The sequence below is a fragment of the Rhineura floridana genome, chromosome 2 (genome assembly GCF_030035675.1).
Source record: "Rhineura floridana isolate rRhiFlo1 chromosome 2, rRhiFlo1.hap2, whole genome shotgun sequence".
In the NCBI taxonomy this organism is placed as follows: domain Eukaryota; kingdom Metazoa; phylum Chordata; class Lepidosauria; order Squamata; family Rhineuridae; genus Rhineura; species Rhineura floridana.
The window spans coordinates 19838084-19858568 of NC_084481.1; the positions used below are offsets into that span (position 1 = coordinate 19838084).

General features: G+C 40.5%; 1 protein-coding gene across 8 annotated transcripts in view; it reads left to right on the forward strand.

The window, feature by feature from the left end:
• The window catches only part of HYCC2 (hyccin PI4KA lipid kinase complex subunit 2), a 69505-nt gene that overhangs the window by 27524 nt on the left and 21496 nt on the right, over positions 1–20485 (forward strand). For 6 of the 8 annotated variants that reach the window (XM_061608009.1, XM_061608008.1, XM_061608016.1 and 3 more), the window contains exons 2-9: positions 2958–3057; positions 12372–12448; positions 12685–12786; positions 14877–15056; positions 16964–17044; positions 17293–17408; positions 18584–18679; positions 20325–20441. In XM_061608009.1, coding sequence (XP_061463993.1) covers positions 12398–12448; positions 12685–12786; positions 14877–15056; positions 16964–17044; positions 17293–17408; positions 18584–18679; positions 20325–20441 — 743 coding nt within the window. In that variant the 5' untranslated portion in view covers positions 2958–3057; positions 12372–12397. Of the gene's footprint in view, positions 1–2957; positions 3058–10027; positions 10181–12371; positions 12449–12684; positions 12787–14876; positions 15057–16963; positions 17045–17292; positions 17409–18583; positions 18680–20324; positions 20442–20485 lie in introns of those variants that run through there. The other 2 variants (XM_061608015.1, XM_061608014.1) reach the window with 2 other exon arrangements.

The following is a 20485-nucleotide window of genomic DNA, read 5'->3' on the forward strand; positions in this document are numbered from 1 at the left end:
AGCAACTATTGTTCCAGCTGAATCCATTGACAGAGCTCTTCCCTCCCATCATGATGTCTCAGTAAGCAGGAACGATGTCTGTCTGTCAACAAATGTAGCTTCTTTGATGTGAAATATTAGAGGATCCACAGTATGTGTCATCAGAACATTTAGGCTGTAATCCCAATTACCTGGGAGTAAGCCCCATTGAACTCAATGGGACTGACTTCTGAGTATACACTGGATAGAATTGAACTGAATTGAATTGAATTGAACAGAAGAAAGAAAGAGATGGGCAGTTTAATTCCATTTCCTAACGTATTGCTTATCGAGAAATCATATGTTGATGGTATGAACTATGTGTGTAAAGGATAATCTCAAATGGTTGAAGTGCATAGTGTGTGTACACTGCTGTGTGCAGTCACTGTACTTCAAATGTGGATATGGGGTATTTGCTATTCTTGTAATCATAAGCTAGTAAGCAATACATCATCTGACATTTTTATTACGGCCTTGTAAATAAGCTCACAAATGTTACTAGCCTGTAAAAATGTTCGTTAGTCTGGTGGGAGCAGGCAGAGGAGGGACAGGGAACTCTGGCTGTCCTCCAACAGCCCACTGTATTTCTAGCCAGAGGGACAGGATGCTGGGTAGAAATCCTAGGCTTCTGTGCTGAGTGCTTACTCATTTGCATGCCGTTTATTGTCACCTGTGGCGCAGGTGCCCTCAGCCACAGGCTCAAGTAACACCCCTCCCAGAATACACTGACTGCAATGTTCTGCTGCAGGGCCCCATTTTTTGGTGATAACAGTAACAACATCCAATCTCTGGCGATTCCTAATATCCAGAAATCACCCCAACTCCTTCCAATTTGTTGGTTTGCATTTTTGATTATGAATATACACTGTAGGTCCAAGAGACTCTCAAAGCAGCATAAAAAAAGATATTGATGTGTTTTTAATGACAACACTGAGGGCTACTTTAAGATTAATCTCCTAAAGTAATTTGTATGTTAAAGACTACAGATAACCCTTGCATGGTTTGTTGATTTGGATCAGCCGTTCCCAACCTTTGAGTCCCCAGATGTTGGTGGAGTACAGTTCCTATAATTCCTGACAATTGGCCATGCTGGCTGGGGCTGATGGGAGTTGTAGTCCAGCAACCTCTATGGACCCAAAGGTTGGGAAAGGATTATTTATATGTCAGATTTATTTATTGATTTTATTTTATTTAAAATATTTCTATCCCACTCTTCTACCTTATAATAGGGCACTCAGGGCAGTTTACAATAAAAACGAACACATACATAATAAAATTGTACACAATAAAGATCACAAAACATTAAAATATTTTGAAATACATAAAATGCGATTAAAATACATAAAATACAACACACACACACACAAACAAACAAACATATATATGGGAGTGGTACTGAAGGGACTAAAGAGGTAAAATTAAAATAGAAGGTGTAAAATCAGTTTCAGGCTCTACCTTCAGTCCCTCCCAAAGGCTCTCCGGAACAAGATGGTTTTCAGAAGTCTTCGGGAAACCCATCAGGGAGGGAGCAGAGCGGTATTCCAAACCTTGGGGGCCGCAGCTGAAAAGGCTCTCTCAACAAATTAATCATGACAAAAATACATGTCTTTATTTTACTGTGTATGTTTGCAACAGAAAGCTGAATTTATGGTATAGGATGTCAGACCAATATTTTCCCATAGACATCTGGTTGGCCACTGTGAGAACAGGTTGCTTGATTAGTTGGGCTGCTGGCCTGATCCAGCAGGCTTTTTTACGTTCTTAATTTTGAAATTGGGTAATCAGTTTCAGTATCTAATTCTTGTTAATATACAGAGGGTGTGACTGAGTCAAAATAGCTGTGCTGTGTGGGTTGTACAGTGGAAGGCATGGGGGTTGAGAATAGCCATGTAGCCCAAGTTACATCTATCCTGAATTGATAAAGCATTCTGATGAGCCTTCAAAATGAGATGAAACGAAACTGTTGAGGCAATATAACTTACATTCATGCTTCTGAGTGTGGGATAGCCATTTCACAGCTAATGCACCATCATCATTTTGGCAATAGTACTGATTCTCCCCCACCATAGTATTGGAACTTGTTCTTGAAATGATTTTGGTATATTTAGATTTCTAGATGCCAATTTCTAGATATGAAACAAAGGTCTGATGAGAAGAGGACATTTTAAAATGTTTTCTCCCTCTAGTGAGCTCTGTTAAAAGTATGCTGCCCTTGGATACAAACAGTCTATTTTTACACTGCAATATGTTATCTGTAGCCAGAGAACATAAAGGGCCCATCTGGAAGTCAAAGTGAAACATGGTTTATTGTGATGGCTGCAATGAGCCTTAGACCTGTGTCCTCCTTCCCTCCTCCATTGTGGCCACAAGGAGGAGACAGAAGATTTTGCTTCTGTTTTTGATTAACTACAGTTTGCTTCATCTGGATGCAACAGACTTGGTTTATTTTGCACTATGGCCTGTTAGAAACAACTCATCTTCAACCTATGGGTTATAAAGCTGACTTGTTTCAACTAACCATTTTAACTACAGTTTGCTCTTTGGAAGGAAAGCTAAACTGGAGTTTAAATTAAAGACAACTACAACAAAGTGAAAGCTTGCACTGTTCCTTCCTCATGGCTGCACAGGGGAGGAACAGAGTTCACAAGCCAGATGTTTGCTGTGGCTTGTTCCATCATAATCAACCATGGTTTATCATGGTCTGAACCAGCTTATAGTTGCGGAACCTGTGTATGGCTGTGTATTCATTTGAGGATTTAAATAACTCGTTTTTAATTTTGGCGTCTTACGTGCCAGAGCTTCATGATCTTTGTTAGACTTTTTTTAGCCAAGATGTTGTTTGATACACAGTAATGTCTATGTTCATGCTTTAACATAGTTTGCATTTTATTCATTTTTTAAAAAAGTATACTTTCTTGTGTGTGTTTTTTTGTTGGCAGAGCTGGCGATTGTTTGAAGGACTGTCAGATGTATTCTGAACTGGAAAATGGCTGTATTCTGCTGCGAGCTTCTTTAGAGAACTAACTTATCCGAACAGAGGTAGAGTGGAATGCAGTATATGCTGTTAAATGTTTTATGTCAATGAAGACAAGCTAAATGATGACTTGGTAACCAGCAGTGTATTCTGGTGGTGTTACTGTGAGATATTCTTCAGTTTTCTTCTGATAAGCTTTGCAAGTGTTTACAAAAGGGCCAGTTCATATATACATATATATTGCTTGATTGGTCCTCATATAATTTAACGTGCAGTTGAATGTGTGAATTTGACTTCATTGAAAATCACTGTGTGTGAGTTGATATGTGGTGAATTTTATCTATTGGATAGGATCCAGAACTCGGTAGGTATAATGGGGACTGGCATGAGCTCTGCTCATGGAAGTTGCCTTTATCTGATTATCTTTTCCTCTTAGTTCCCCAACACCATAACTTACCTGAAACAGCCAAGTTCCTCAACTTTCAGTAGATAATTTCCAGGGGATAAGGGGGCTGTGGCCGGGGGTGTCAGTTGCCAGCCCCACTTGCACAATTAACTCTGGATCCAGCCCACAGTATTTCATCTATGCACAAGTGAGTCACCTCTTGATGCTGCATCAAGTGATGAACATGCGTGAGTGAGCCACTTAAGAATATGGGAAATATGGGCAACTGAGTTGGTGGTGATTTCAGTATATGCCAAAGACAGAATGAGGAAAGAAAAGGAAAAAAGGGGAGCTTGCGGTTAGAGTGTTGGACTACAACCCGGGAGACCAGGGTTCGAATCCCCACACAGCCATGAAGCTCCCAGGGTGACCTTGGACCAGTCACTGCCTCTCAACTTCAGAGGAAGGCAATGGTAAACCACCTCTGAATACCGCTTACCATAAAAACCCTATTCATAGGGTCAGAATCAACTTTAAGGCAGTCCATTTCCATTTTGCAGGACCACAAGGGGTCTGTTGGAACAGAATTCAAGGAAATAAAACTCCATGAAAAACGGACTTCTATTATCTCATAGTTTTAGAATCATGAAATGAAGAGCCCATTCAGTTTTCATCATGTCCAGTTGAGAAGCTCATGAATACTGATCTGGATGAGAGAGTCAGAAAGGAGTTTGTTCCATCTTAGCAAAACTTTTTCTTCTTTTTACTGATCTATATTTGTTTATCCATTGTGGTTCAATTCTTCCCCCCCACCTTCCCCTTGAGTCAAAGGGCCTGTAAATACAAAGATTTATTTTGTAGAATTTTCACTGGAAAATGCAAATGTGGCTGGTACCAACAGCATTAGCACATCTACAGCTTTTGGCACTATAGTCATTCTGACAAAAGAACCTCCATCATTTTACACAGTTACTTAACAGTTGAGTTATGTGAAACCCCATACCCTAATCCTTTAGTGACATAATTCCTCTAGCTAGTCTGCTGTTTTAGACTCATTGCGATCAAGAAGGGCTTTTCCCAGCATTTGCATCTGCAGAAGATCATAACACCTACACAGCAACAAACTGAATACTTCATTTTTGTTACTAGTAGTAGTAGTAATAGTATTGGATGGCAGGCGTGTTACAGAAATAAACCAGTTATGAATTTGAGGGGCTGGTTTTGTGACTTGAAACAGAAAACTCTTACTACCGTATATTCCGGCGTATAAGACAACTGGGCGTATAAGACGACCCCCAACTTTTCCAGTTAAAATATAGAGTTTGGGATATAGTCGCCGTATAAGACTACCCCTGCTTATGACATGCAGGTACCTAGCAGGAAAACTGTCACTTATAAACTTATAAATATTAATATTTGGATTGTCCAGTTGTTTTGTTTTTGTGCCTAGGAATTACCACCAAAAACTGGGGAAAGATGTGAGAAATCTTTTTTTTAAAAGCAACATTAAATGCCTAGACTCTAGTTTCCAACACTATGGAGTATTTATTGATTGATTAAGAGAATTTATATCCTGCCCTTTTGCTGTTAAAAACAGAGCTCAGCACAGCTTACAAATATAGTAAAAACAATAAAAATACACAATCAGAGAAAAACAAGCCAAAATGTTAGGAAAAGGAGTCTTTCACACCACATGCTCAGTTCTAAATACTGTTGCAGCAAGTTTTACAAGTTCCTCCAGTATTCCACTGGTGCAGGCACTCAGACATTCAAAGTACTGTATGTTTCTTAGGTTTTATAAAAGCAGAGCTTTGCTTAACTCAAAATTTCTTCTCCCTTTGATAACCACATCTACACAGGTTCCACCTCCATACTCAAAATGAAACTGAGCCTGGAAGTGTACAACAACCCCACACATACCTTGCTAATTCGATTATCAATGCCAGGATGTCTGTCTTATCGACTACTCTCCTGCTCCCCCCCCCCACACACACTGGGCATCATGAAAGACCCAGTCCTGGGCTCAGAAAGAAAATAAATATCTGGTCCTCTTCAAAGTATTGATAAGCCTCTTGTTTTAATTGAAATAATAATTATAAATTCTTGTTCTTATCACTAATGGGAGTTAATTATCTTGCATATGCTGCTGTTGCTTCTATGGCTGTAACGGAGTGAGGTTAAAGATAAGTGAAATGCAAATAGGAAAAAAAAATACAGAAGGCAGTAACACTTTTCTAAATGTAATACCATACCAACCACAACAAGATTCCTATAAGGCAAAAAACTAAGCATCTCACAACCAGTCAGGATTCCTAACCAAAAACCAAAAATATGATAAATGAAGAAATATTTATATAAGCATAACTATCAAATATATTTATTATTTACACAAACTGTAAAGATATTTATAGTGCAATCCTAAATTTATTTATTCAGAAGCAAGTCCCAGCATATTCAATGGGGCTTACTCAAACAGGGACAGAAATGCAACCTCAAGTGGTAAGCAACTTCATTCACACAACCCAAAATTCTGAATCATGCCACTTTACACTGTTTTGCAACTGTTTATACTTGTTTTTATGGTTATTGGATTTTAAATGGCTTTATTTCTTGTTGTGAGCTGCCTTGGTTTCCAACCCTACCTCACAGGGGTGTTGGAAAGACTCCATACACGCACGCACACACTGCAGATATGCAGCCCATATAATAGTTTATTGTCAAACCAATTGGTCATTGCAGAAAAATCAGTATTAGTTTTTTAAAAATCAGTATTAGTTTCCTACAGAATAAAAACTGCAATACCTAAGTAAGCCCTGCCTACTTGCTTTAAAATAGGACTGGGGGGGGGGGGCAGAAAGAGAACACAAACACAATTCTTTTTTACATTCACTCCAAAGTCCCATTGATTTTCAGCACATTCATAATCATGTCTACTCAAAAGTAATTCCTACTGAATTCAATAGGATTTACTCTAGACATATGGGATTAGCACTGTTTTTACCCCCAAAAGCAACTATTGGGAAGGTTTTCAAAACACTGCCCAGGATCTGACTCCTACACACAACAGGGGGAAAAACTGAAATGTATATACGTACCCAATTTATGAGATTTTCAGATAAACAGGAGGGGAAACCACCATTTTCTGGCCTCGCAATGAGGTTTTGCAGACACTGCCACCAAACAAACACTTCACTGATTGGCTGAAATCCTGAACGGGCGAGGTTAAAGCTACGAAGTGCTATACAGTAGTTTAAAAAAAGATTTAACCGGGGGGGGGGGGTGCCTGACGTTTTTATATATATCTCGAGACCCGCACCACCTAGAAACGTAATTTTTTTTTTTAAATGAAAGCTGAGAATCCGGGCAACCTAAGGGGCTAGCCGGGCGCCGGGTGGCATGCTTAGAATCCGGGTAAAACCCGGCTATCCAGGCAATATGGCAACCCTAATAAGACGACACCCGGCGTATAAGACGACCCCCGACTTTGGAGAAGATTTTCCAGGGTTAAAAAGTCATCTTATACGCCGGAATATACGGTAGTTTCTTTTCTGACTTTCTTAATAAATGTGCCATATATTTTCAGATCTGTTATTTGCTGAATAGAAACTTTTATTTATTTTGTTTATTTATCATTTGATTTATATCCCACCCTTCCTCCCAGCAGGAGCCCAGGGCGGCAAACAAAAGTGCTAAAAACACATCAAAACATCACAAAAACAGACCTTAAAATACATTAAAACAAAACAACTTTAAAAACATCTTTAAAAAGGGTTAAAAAATAAATTGTTTTTGAAAAAAACATATTAAAAGCAATTCCAACACAGATGCAGACTGGGATAGGTCTCAACTTGAAAGGCTTGTTGAAAGAGGAAAGTCTTCAAAAGGCGCTGAAAAGATAACAGAGATGGTGCCTGCCTAATATTTAAGGGGCCTCTCGCTTAACATAAAAAAACCCAAAGTGCTTCATCAGCAAGTGCGAACCAATTCCTCTGTAGCACCATCAATCCAGCTTAATGGTGTGACGCTGGAGAATGTCGATCACTTTTCTTATCTTGGCAGCCATCTCTCTGTAAAAGTTGACATCGACGCTGAAATTCAGCATCGTCTGAGCTCTGCAAGTGCCGCATTCTCCCAAATGAAGCGTAGAGTGTTCAAGGATCAGGATATTCGCAAGGAGACCAAAATGCTTAGTTACAAAGCCATCGTACTACCGACCTGTGAAACATGGACCATCTATAAACGCCACTCCCAACTTCTTGAAAGATTTCACCAATGCTGCCTCTGGAAAATTCTGCAAATTACTTGGGAAGATAGGTGGACTAATGTTAGCATATTGGAAGAAGCAAAGACCACCAGTGTTGAAACAATGATCCTCCAACATCAACTTCGCTGGACTGGCCATATTGTTCGAATGCCTGATCACTGTCTTCCAAAGCAGCTACTTTACTCCCAACTTAAGGATCGAAAATGGAATATTGGTGGACAGCAAAAGAGGTTTAAAGATGTTCTCAAAGCTAATCTAAAAAAATGTAACATAAGCATCGAGAACTGGGAAGCCTTGGCCCATGAGCGTCCCAGTTGGAGGTCAGCCATTATCAAAGGTGCTATGGACTTTGAAGAAGCACAAGTACAGGGCAAAAGGGACAAACAAGCTAAGCGGAAGGCATGTCAAGCAAATCCTCATCATGACCATCTTCCATCTGGAAACATATGTCCTCACTGTGGGAGGCTGTGTGGATCCAGAATTTGCCTCCACAGTCACGGACCCACCGTTAAAGACCTTATCTTGGAAGACAATCTTACTCGGCCACGAGTGATCGCCAATGAATGAATGAATGAATGAATATTTAAGGGGAGGGAATTCCACAGGGTAGGTGCCACCACACTAAAGGCCCGTTTCCTATGTTGTGCAGAACGGACCTCCTGATAAGATGGTATCTGCAGTGTTGGAAGTGGGGCAAGAACAACTCCTGTTTTGTTCTTTTATTTGTGCTCCAGAAGGAAGATAAGAGCTAGGGTCCTCCAGATGGACAGGCTTGTTTACCTTTACCTGTGATGCTCTGACTGACTTCCTTCTGTCACTAGACTGCTTTAGGGAAGCTTTGCTGCCCCTCCTCCTTCTGCCCTTTCTACCTCCTTTGCTTCTCTGTCTGGGAGAGAGGAGACATTGCTTTGTCTCTGCTCTCTCCAAGCATGGGGCTAACTCCCACACCTGGGCGTTACACATCCAACTTAGTTAGTTAGTTAGAACTAGGTTTGCTTTTCTATCTACAATGTATTTCTATAAATAAAGTAGCTTTTCTTATTTTACTAAGTCTCAAGTCTCAGTGATGCTGATGCAGGGTAAAAGCCTGCTTTCTTAGGCAAACGCACGGACACACTGGCACACTCGCATTTCAACATCTGTTACTCTGCTGCTGTGGTGTTGCTTTAAATGAAATTAAGCACACAAATTACACACAGCGCAACATGCAGGAGGCCCTCACCTGCAGAGTGCTGTGATCGGCTGGGTATATAAGGGATGATGAACTTTATTGCTCAAAGCCAAAGGCCGTCGCAGTGACATACACAAAACTTACAGATACAAAAAACGAACACCAATATAAAATATACATATATCAATCGTCAATAAAATGGATCAGCCAGGTTAAGATTTTACTATCTTACAGTAAAGGGGAGGTTAAACAATCCTGTTTAAGGGTGAAAAGTCCACATATAAGATCTAAAAGGGGTAGAACCAGCAGATGGAGCCAGGTCTAAAACCCGGTCAAGCCTGCTTATATCAATTTAACCAGAAATGGGGGCCATTGCGGAAGACTCTGCTACCTTTTGATGCTTAGCTCTAATTTTCGCTGCAGCGAAGGCAAAATTTGCCACTTGTCGAGTTAAAAAATGTCCGTGCCCGCTAAAAGAACACAAACTTGTTCTAAAATCGATCTATTCTTAGTCAGGGACAACTCAACAAATAGTGGGCGATGTCCTCCACGTCGCCTGAGTTACATATACAGCAACGTTGGTGGATTGGGATGTTTCCATATCTCCCTTCAAGGAGGGCGGTTGTCATTGTTTGGAAACATATGGCAGTGAAAGCTCTTCTCAGCAAAGGGGGCTCTAAAAAGGAAAAGTAAGGTTCCCTAATAAAGGTGGTTTTAAACATGGGGAACCAATGAGAGAAGGCCGTCTGCGTGGAGGCGTGAATATCCCATCTTTTGGAATATAGAAATATTCTATCCTTCAGCAGCAGTTTGGCTCGTATGGGAACTTGGGCAGGCAGGGACTCTAGACTGATCCTGTACAGGGCAAGGGTGGATTTAGTCTTATTTAACCAATTATTTTGGAAAGGGTTTTGTGACTGTTCAAGGAAGCATTTTTTTGGCAACCGGGTGTCATTCATAGAGACTAGTCTTAACCAATAGGAGGCAAGGGCTGCATGGGCAAAGGCTTCTAAAGGATAAAGGCCTGTCTCTGACCTCAAAAAAGAAACTGGTGTTCCCTTCGGTGCTGCCAGCACCATACGGATGAAGGCGTTTTGAATTTTCTCTAGCGGCTTCATATTAACATGGCCCCAGATCTCTGCACCATAGAGGAGCATAGGTATAATTTTCCTTTGAAACACCTCCAATGCAGGCGGGACCAGAGAGCCTCCTTTGAGTTTAAAGAAGCGCATAAGCAGTTGGATGGCGTTGGAGGTCTTCAATTTGGCTGATTCGACATGAGCTTTCCATGAGAGGGAGGAGGCAAAAGTGAGACCCAAGTACCGAAAAATACGTTGTTGCTGTATAGGTTTTTCATTTATTTTCCAGGTATGGCACTTAGTTTTCCTACCAAACACTACAACTTTAGTCTTGGAATAATTTATTGTTAGCAGTTCCTTCGAACAGAAGGAGCCGAGGCTTCTTAGGAGCCTCCTCATACCAATTTGCGTAAGAGATATCAAAGCTGTGTCATCAGCATAAAGCAACACCGAAAGAGTAGAATCTAAAATTGAAGGGGGGAAAAAGGAAGGGCCCGAGAGTTCATCAACAATGATGTTAATATAAAAATTAAAAAGAAAAGGGGCCAAAAGACAACCTTGTCGTACTCCTCTCTTTGTTGGCACAGTGTCTGATAGGAGGCCATTGGCACCTAACCTTAAGGAGCGTATTAGTGTGGAGTATTTGTAGAAGGCAGAATAGGTGTCGATCAATGTTTGTGACAGCCAATTTCTGCCAAAGCCTCTCCCTATCAGTGAGGTCAAAGGCAGCTGAAAAATCCACAAATGTGACAAATAATTCTTTTCTCCTATGATGAGAATATTTCTGAATTAGGTGGAGCAGTGTGAAACAATGGTCCACAGTTGACTTGCCCTTAATAAATCCTGCCTGTTTTTCTGCACTAACCATATTTTCATCTGCCCAAGATAGCAGTCTCCCCAGCAAGTATTTGGCATTCAACTTTGCAGCGACATCTATTAGGCTAATTGGTCTAAAGTTTTTCGGGTCAGACTTAGAACCCCTTTTATGAATTGGGTTCACTATACTGACCGCCCATCCCTCCGGGAGTGAGCCACTGTAGCTGATAAAAGTGAACAGCTTAGCTAGGACCGGGGCCCACCAATCAAGGTTGGCTTTAAATAGTTCCGCCGGCATCATGTCCTCTGCCGGTGCTTTTTTAGTGGGGAGGACATTGATCAGAGAGCGTAATTCTTGAGGGTCTACAGACTCCCACTCTTTACATGCCTGTAGAGTCAGGGGTAATAGATTAAATTGAGTGTCTCTAATGGGGGAAACCTTGCCTCCAGAAAATAGGTCCGCAAAATAAGAGCACCATTTGATCGAGGGGATTTGATTTTCTATACAAAAATATTCCCCTTTGAACCCTCTCAAGATCAGATCCCAGAAATTTGCTGAGTTGGAATCCATTAAGGCTGCCAACTCCTTCCATTGTTGGCAGATGAAATTTGCTTTTTTTTTTACGTAAAAGGTTTTTATAGGCCCTGCATAGAGATATGTACAAACTAAAATTTTCTGTTGAATCTTCCCTACTTAGGGCTCTTATGGAACTAGTTCCTTTTTGGCATTAGCACATTGACTATCAAACCACCCGTGCTGCCTTTGGGCGGGAGGGCGGGAGGTAGTCAGTATGGGCCTTAGGTCTTGAATTAGGGTCTTATAACTGTTGAGGGGGTCAGCCTCTGCTAAAAGTAGGTCTCTATGCATAAGAGTGGCCGGGGAGTTTAAGTAAGAGTTCAGGTCGTCTTGCAGCCTCGCATTCCACCTAATCCTTCAGCAGATAGATTGGCATATGGTCACTTTCAGATCTAACCAATACAGTAAAAGCCTCTAGATAAGGCATTAGGGCAGGGGAGAGGATCATAAAATCGATCACACTCATTCCTCTGGGTCTATAATACGTATAAAGCTCCGAAGACGGGTTAGTAGGGGAGCCATTACAGATAATAAGGTGGTATTTGTATAGCAGGGTAAAAAGCGCACAGCCCGCCACAGTTATTACTGGATCTCTCGAACACCTAGGAGGGCAAAATGACAGGTCATCCCTATAAGGGATAAAGTGGTCTTTCAGGTATCCTGGTCCCAAGCTGTGTAACTTTTCAATAACAAATAAATAGATTTGATTCCATTTTGACTTTGAGAGGCTTTGTAAAACTGTTTCCATTTGTTCCATGGCCAGGATTACCATTAGACAATGTCATATGGTTTTGTTCCATGGTACATTTCAGCTTGTTCTGATTGTCTTTTCTTTGTGCTATATTTGGTAAGAGAACGATTTGTCTTGAAGTATCTCCTTTTCCTTTCTCTTCCCTCTTCTCTCTATCCCCTGGCACTGTTGTACTTGAAAAGCTTAATCACATATTCATCATTAAGAAATAAGGTGAAGTTAAAATAATATTTGGGTTGCTTCAGATAAAATTACACTGTTGGATGTTAAAAATGTTTCTTTTTAGTATACTTTGTATCTAGCACTGTGCTTCATTGCAACTTTTCCCTTTCAAAGGTGAAAGGAGTAAAAGTTATAAGAAAATGCTTGGATCAGAACGTGGTGTGGTAGAAGAATGGCTATCGGAATTCAAGGTGAGCAAAGGTGTTTTTTTTTAAAGGTAGGTATGTTTTGAAACTTTCAGGTGTGGCTCCTAGATATAAAGGACCGGTGTACCTTCCACTATCTCCCTCTCTCCCTCCCTCCCCTTCAACTTACATGGATTGCCTTAACTGGATTGGGGCCAATGTATTTGTTTTTTGCAGTCAGTGCTGAGAGCCATGTGTTGATAAGCAATCCATTCTCCACACTGCTGTATTTCTTCTCCTAGGCATTACCTGAAATGCAAATATCCAGTTACGCAGCAACACTTCACCGGAAGAAAACACTGGTCCCAGCTCTCTATAAGGTCATTCAAGATTCAAATAATGAGGTATGAGATAGCAAAATTGCTGTTAAAAAAACATTTGTATTAAGATACTTCATTTTAAGATACTTTCTACTTGCTGTTCCATTACCTAATGGAACAAAGTTTGTTTCCATCTATCCTGCATTATTCTGCTTCAGCAGTCTTTTGACAGCTGCAGAATGTTTTCCAGTTGAGTGCAACCTATTTAAAATATTTAATTGTATTCAATATTACTGCTTGGTTTTGATGGTAGTCATGATACAGGGACTGAGATTTCATCTCAGTCTGGATTGCATGAAGTTTATTATAAATTGGACAAAGGACCTTGTACATCAATACAAGGCACGTATGTTCATTTCTAGTCTACAGTAGAGTAGTGGAAGGAATATGTTTTTCTACAGTAGTAGAAGATTAAATAGGGCTGATCAGTTTAGCCTTTAAATCGAGAATGGGGAATCTGTTGTCCTCTTGATGTTGTTGGACTGCAGCTCCCATCAGCCTCAGCCTGGATGGCCAGTTGTGAGGAATGATGGGAACTGAAGTCCAGCAACACTGGAAAGATCACAGGTTCCCCATCCCTGCTTTAAATAAACCAAAACTGTGTGATTGATCTGCTTTAAAATAGTTACTGCTGCCTTCTGAATGTGTATAATTGAGGGAGAAGGAAGCATGCTGGTGTAGCAACTGAGTTTCAAATAACTTTTGTATGGTTCAGGTGCACCCATGTTGCAGGTGGAAGGAGTTTAAATCCTGCTGGACTAGCAAACCCAAATCCCCCCTTAGTTTCAAAACCATTTTACTATAAAGTCACTGTTGGGGCATGTTGAGATGTTTGGATCCTGGGCCATCTTTTTTTGTTTTCGTTTCAGAAGACCAAATTTTAAATCAAGATTTGAAATTCCCTTTCTTGGTTTCTGGAAATAAGACTAATGAGAAACCATATGGGTTAATGTGAACTTGTTTGATTACAAAATTTTCAATAGTGTTATCACCAAAAAGCTGTAGAAGACTTGCCCTTGGCTGCTGCTGTTATTTTAAAGAAGAAATGCAATGCACCTTCCCCACCTCCAGCAGCGTGTTCTTATGACCCTTGGGGAAAATTACCTGTGGCTCTTCAGGTCGCATTGCATTGCCAAGATGGGCCTTGGTTCAGACAAGCTCCTCACTACTAATGTAAAATGAGCGAGTCATTAAAACAGATGTGTGTCAATATATCCCTTAAGAAGTGAGCATGGTGTTCCTAATTAAGTCTGAAGTATTTCAGTTAATCTTTTGCTAATGGCAAGCTGAAAAACTTTGTTGCAATTTTGTATAATTGTGAAGAACAGGTTCAATGAAAAGGTGTTTCATTTTCTTCTAATGTGCAGTTGGCAGGGATATAGGACAGTGCCTTTTTTTTGTTGCAGCACCCAAGCATTGGATACTCCATTTTAAGCTTCCTCCATTTTAAGCTTCAGAGAAGACTTTTTATTCCATGTGACTTTTAATGTGGCTTCTGAAAGTTTGCGTATTGCTTTTGATTTTACTGTGTTCTTTGCTGGGTTTTTAGGAGTGTCTATGCTTTTTAAGCCACTTCGGGATATCATAAGGCCGAAAAAGGGGATATAAGTAATTTTAGAAATAAATAAAATAAAGTAGGGAAGCACTGTCTTATTCCATAGACATACAAGTAATGCTTGCTTTTGCTTCCCGTTTTCCTGTTTTGGATTACTCATCTTTTTGGAGGATTTTTCCAGTATCTTTCACTGTTTTATTTTGCTTTAGAGCAGCCTTTCCCAACCAGTGTGCCTCCAGATGTTGTTGGACCACAATTCCCATCTTTCCTGGCCATTGGCAATGCTGGCTGAGGCTGATGGGAGTTGTGGTCTAACAGCATCTGGAGGCACACTGGTTGGGAAAGGCTGCTTTAGAGGCTTATCAGAATTGGTTTTGTTAATAATAAAGTACTGCAAAACCAATTTTTCTTACTAACCCATTTGTAAGGGCTGATATGTTAATTCTTGGCAGGGTGTCATTTTAAAACTGGTTATTGGTATGCTGTTCATTAATAGACCAGGTTAATAACACCTTTGGTCTCTGGGGTATGTGTCTGTTGGGTTCTTTGTCTCTTCTAGCTTCTGGAGCCTGTCTGCCACCAACTCTTTGAACTGTATCGTAGTTCTGAGATTCGTCTCAAAAGATTTACGCTGCAATTCTTGCCAGAACTGATCTGGGTTTATCTGCGTCTAACTGCTAGCAAAGACAGGCAGAGTAATGGTTGCATTGAAGCCCTGCTTTTAGGAATTTACAACTTGGTAAGTAAGACTGATGGAAAACAGTTGAACCTCTTCCATCAATATAGAATAAAACAAAATCAAGACACCAGGATATTGCCACTCTTTCATGATCTGTTACAAAGTTTTCAAGACTCTGATTTCCTTAGAATATTTTTATAAGATCGATTCTTCTTAAATTAGGGTGGGACTTTTATTCCTCCCCCCAAAACATTTTTGGTAATACTTTAAAGGAATCTATATCATGCTGTTGTCTTTGAAGCTTAATCCAGAGCAAGACAGGGGTGGAACTGTACTACTAACTACTGACTGGAATTGGAGTTCAGCTTTCCTTGGATGGGGTTGCCTTCCCTTGGAATTCTTATTAAAAGATTTTCACCCTTTTTATGATCTATAAAACTGCTCAATATGCTTTACCTGCAAGGAAACTTTAAGTGAAAGAAATTGAAAGGATCGGAGCAGTTACTGTAGGGGATTATTAAAGAAATAATAAATATTTTAAGGATATTCTTCTGTTAGGGAAACCTTTATTTTAAATTGTATTTTATATTACTGTAATTTGTGTAATGGGGATTTTATATGGAAACTCTATCTGAAAGTTGCCAGGGCCAATGGTTAGTTCAGTAAAGTTGTTAATAATGGATGATCCTTTGAAAGCATGGGTCTGCTTTTGAAAAGTGTCTGGAAACTTCAGCTGACAGATAAAGTTTTGACCACAGTATATTTTTGCAACAGCTTCACTTGTTTCTGGTCCATTCCCACTCCAACTTCAAAGTGTTGGTCATTACCTTTACTAGCCCTAAATAGCTTAGTACCAGGATACTTAAAGCATCATCTCCTCTCATATGAGGCTGCCTCCCCGTTGGGATCAATTGTAGAGGCTTTCCTTTGTGTTCTGCCAGTGGCAGACATGTGTTTGATATAGACATGGAAAAGAGCCTTTTAGCTGATGTCTAGGCTTTAGAGGCCTGTCTCATCCCCTCTCTGATGTTTCACCATTTCATGAATACCTTTCTCATCTGGCAGATGTTAAATTTATGAGCTGATGATTGCTTTATTGACATAGAGAATGAGTTACCTTGTTTGTGAGAGTGGTCGATTGCCTGTTTTGGACATATTTATTTATTAATTATTTGATTTATATCCCGCCCTTCCTCACAGCAGGAGCCCAGGACAGCGACATAGGCTTCCATAGTGCCTTACAATATTGTTAATAAGACTGTCCTTTTTCTCGTGGTTAACAATCTAAAAAGAAGCGACATACAAGGAAAAAGAGATGGAAGGGAGGAGGGAAAAGACAAGCTCAGGCACTAGTTCTTTTATAACCCTAGAGAGTTCTGTCTACGAAGATTCTGGCTGTCTAGGAGAGCAACGGCCCACCTGTCCCAGATTAGATCTGGGAGCAGAGCAGGTGACATTGTCTGGGCCTAGAAGACCCAGGGCTACTTCTGCCACACAGTTTCTGCCTCACTTTTATGGCATTTGGAATCCTTACAGGAGGGGGCTCAATGAAGCTGCCTTCCCTCACTGATGTCAGTGGTGGTTCTGGCTATGTTTATCTGTTGTACTTTCTCTTTTTAAAAGTTTACTTATGTTTTAATATTTGCTGTAAGCTCACCCAAGTATTTTTTAAATGGAAAGGTGGGATATAAATATCAAAACATAAATAACATAAGATTTGCAGGACTATTGAGCAAAGGCTAAAATGCAGTTGACAATGACTGACAGTAAAACTGTTGAAAGCTAGCTACCCCATATATTGTGCCTGGGTCTGCTGCCCAGACAGGGCCTCCATCATAGTCTGGTCTTTCACTTGGTAGGCAGATCAGTTGCCACGTGGCAACCTTGGTTGCTAATGTTTAAATTTGTTAACAAGGCGCTATGACGCAAAGTAATTTAGTTTTCCAATACCTTTGTCTTCATTGTAGGAAATTGCTGATAAAGATGGGAACAATAAAGTTTTATCTTTCACCATCCCTTCCTTATCCAAGCCATCCATTTATCATGAGGTAAGGGTGTGGTTGTGTTGCAAAGCAGTTCTAATTAGAAATGTTAAGTTTTTCATTCATTTCTAAGAGAACTGTAAGTTGTCAGTCTAAAACTAAACTGGACCTGGTATATTTCTTAGTTTATTGTAATAGGATGATCTTTTTGTCAGTCTTAAATGCTACCACCCCATGTTTCTCCTTTTTCCTAGACATTCATAGTGCCTTCTAGTTAAGCACAATTGTAATATTTTTCTTTTTAATTCTACAAGCCATCTACTATTGGATCCATGGCTTTGACTGAGGGAGCCCTATGTCAGCATGACCTTATCAGAGTGGTTTATAGTGATCTTCACCCTCAAAGAGAAACATTCACGGCACAGAACAGGTGAGCAGGTGATTCACCAGAGGGTTCACTACCAGTCTGCCAACATCTGTATAAGCCACATGATATGAAAAGAAGAGTGCTCCTGGTCAGAGCTAGTTAAGCAGAGCACAAAATCTCTGGTCAATGGGCATGTTCTGATACAGGGATGGGGATTTTTTTCTGGCTTGGCAGGCTTGATCCCAACATATCTCACCCCCTGCTTTGATGTTGGGAGGGGCACCCACCTGTCAATCCCCTGAAGTCATTATGACATCAGATGACAACTTAAAAGGGGCTCTCCTATCACCGCTGATCAGTTTTGAAAGTGAGTCCCTTTAAGGTGCACTTTGAGCACCAATCAGCTGATTAATGCTGATAGCATGCCTTCAGAGGGGCTCACTGTGAACTCTGCTTTGTCTGTTTGCAAGCGTGGTTTGTATCCAAACAGTACCTAAAACAGACAAAACAGGGCTTGCAGTGAGCCCCTTTGAAAGTGCTGTATCAATTTTAAATGGCTTTGATGAGGGACCCCCTGGTTCAGCCTATCCCACTGGGACTCACACTCAGCTCTGATCAGCAAGCTCTGCTTGCCAAGAATCAAGAGTGCACTTTAAGTTCCTAATTGTTCTTTGCAGCCACGACTTTACAGGTGTGTGGGGCAGGTGGGCATGGTTTGGAGAAAACTGCCTTGCAGGGCAAATTAGGCTTGGCCTGTGAGCTGGAGGTTCCTCATGCCTGTTCTAATTGGTGCCTTTTAATATACTATTCTTAAGGCTTTGTTTTATTATTAAAATGTTATGCTTATCTAGAGGTTCATGTAACTGTTAAATTATTACACTTTAATAGATTTATAGCCACTCCTGAGACAGCCTTGTTCCTGGTTGGCACTTTTTCTGTTGTTAGATCCTGTAAGTCCTTGGAAATTCATGGTTAGAATGTAAACTTTCTGGTACATCTATGACTTCCAATTTTGGTATCCTGTGTAAAGGAACTGAAGAGGCTGGTTGCCTCTTAATATTTTTGCTGTGGGATAGCTAATTATGTTGTAAGTCTTGTGACACCTCTCTGCCAAGTTCAGGTAGAATGAAATAAAAGATAGGCACTCTCTGCTAATATACTCCTGCAAGATAGTTCTGTTGATGGGTCTATTGAGAGACTATCAATTTGAATCTCATGTTCAACTTGTCTTTCTTTAGGTTTGAGGTGCTGAGTTTTCTCATGCTGTGTTACAACTCTGCTGTTGTCTATATGCCTGCCTCTTCCTATCAGTCACTTTGTAGGATGGGTTCCAGGTGAGAATCATACACTTGGTATTGTTGAAAAAAAATGTTTTTTTGAGGGTTTTAAAAATCAGTTGTGCAGAGCAAAAAGGAGGTCTAAGTTTCATGCAACATTGGTTACATTTGACTTAAAATGTAAACACCTGATTCTGTTTCTTAGAGGATTAACAATCTGTGTCTTTATTCTTTTGTTTGATAGCTTAACATGTAATATGCTGCTTTATGGGCTGAGATCGCATTTTCCTAAACACACTTTGAGAACACACTTCAAGTATCCCTGGGTTCCTTTTATAAGCCACTTCAGCAGTGGTTTCATATAAACCTAAATATGTGGGGAGGGAGAACTTGTGAAAAGAGGGGCAGGGCAGGAGAAAAGAAAATGCACACCCTGGTTTGTTTCTAATTATTGACACTTTACTAGGACAGGGACATGCTTCTCTCCAGATGCTGTTGGACTGCAACTCCAATAATCTCTGACAGTTGTAATCCCATAATTGCTGACCATTAGTCTTACTGACTGGAGCTGATGGATGTTGCAATGATGAGTCAGAAAACCTTCCATCAATAGAATTCTGCAATACACATGACATTGCAATGTGCTCATCCCACCCTCCCCAATCATTCGTCCTGGCATGCAAGAAGAATTATCAGTTCAAAGACAGACTCCAGCCAGGCAAAAACACTCAAGGAGGATGGAAAGCAAGGATGTGGTATGGAAAGAGTCTGAAGGGCCAGTTAGAGAGGCCTGAAGGGCCACATTTGGCCCCGGGCCTGTGGTTCCCCATCCCTGTCATTTAGTTTATAAATATATAGGATATGTAATAAGTGGGTATTTGTGAAAATATATGGGTAAGATGGAGTTCAAAGGAATGGTGTCTTTGGAGCCCGATTGTCCCTCTTCTTGTGATCCTTTCAGTGACAAAGTGGCAGCTCCCCCTCCACACTGCAAAAAAGGATCCTCGCAAGGGACGATGGATTTTGGGATCCAAGGTCTGCATCAGAGCCCAATTCTCTCTTCCTTTAGGATTCTTTTGTGAAAAAGGATTGCTTCCCTTTTCTGTTAAAAAGAATCTTTTTGGTTCATGAAGGTTTTCGATTTGGTTGGAGCACAAATTCCCTGTGCTAGGCTAACCCATGGTTAGATGTTACATGTGCCTTGACAGTAACTGCAGTTAGACCAAGGATAGGGAACCTGTAGCCCTTCAGCTGTGGACTCCAGCTCCCATCATGCCTGACCACTGAACCTTTTGGCCTCTGGAGGGCCACAGGTTCCCCACCCTTGAGTTGGACCAAGGCAGGGTTTCTTGTAACAGCGACTATTGGAAGGGCATTGGCAACTTCCTTGTGCTTCGTTCAGATGTTTCCCAGGAACAGAAATTGGATTGACCTTGTATTATGATTAGAGATATACTGGTTTTTTATCTCTAGTTTTCCAAGAGCCATGTGTTAAAATTTTCTTGATTCATTCCAATAAAGATCCCTAGAGATACTAAAATTGATGGATTCCACACACCCCTTCCATTTTATCCAAGTAGCTTCTTTTGGAGATTCGAGCTATAATTAATTATGCACAATATGTAATTGACAATATTAAAGCTTATTTACTCAAAATGTTTGTTAGATCAAGATTTTATAAATGTTCATAATGTTTTGCCAGACTCTGTGTGAGTGGGTTTCCACGGCAACATGACAAATGCTGGAAGGAAAATTGTGGCAGAGTGGTACTGGATCCTGACTTCATGGTACAGCTACTCACTGGGGTCTATTATGCTGTGTAAGTATTCAAAGTTTGGACAAGGGAGAGCTTTCTTATAATAT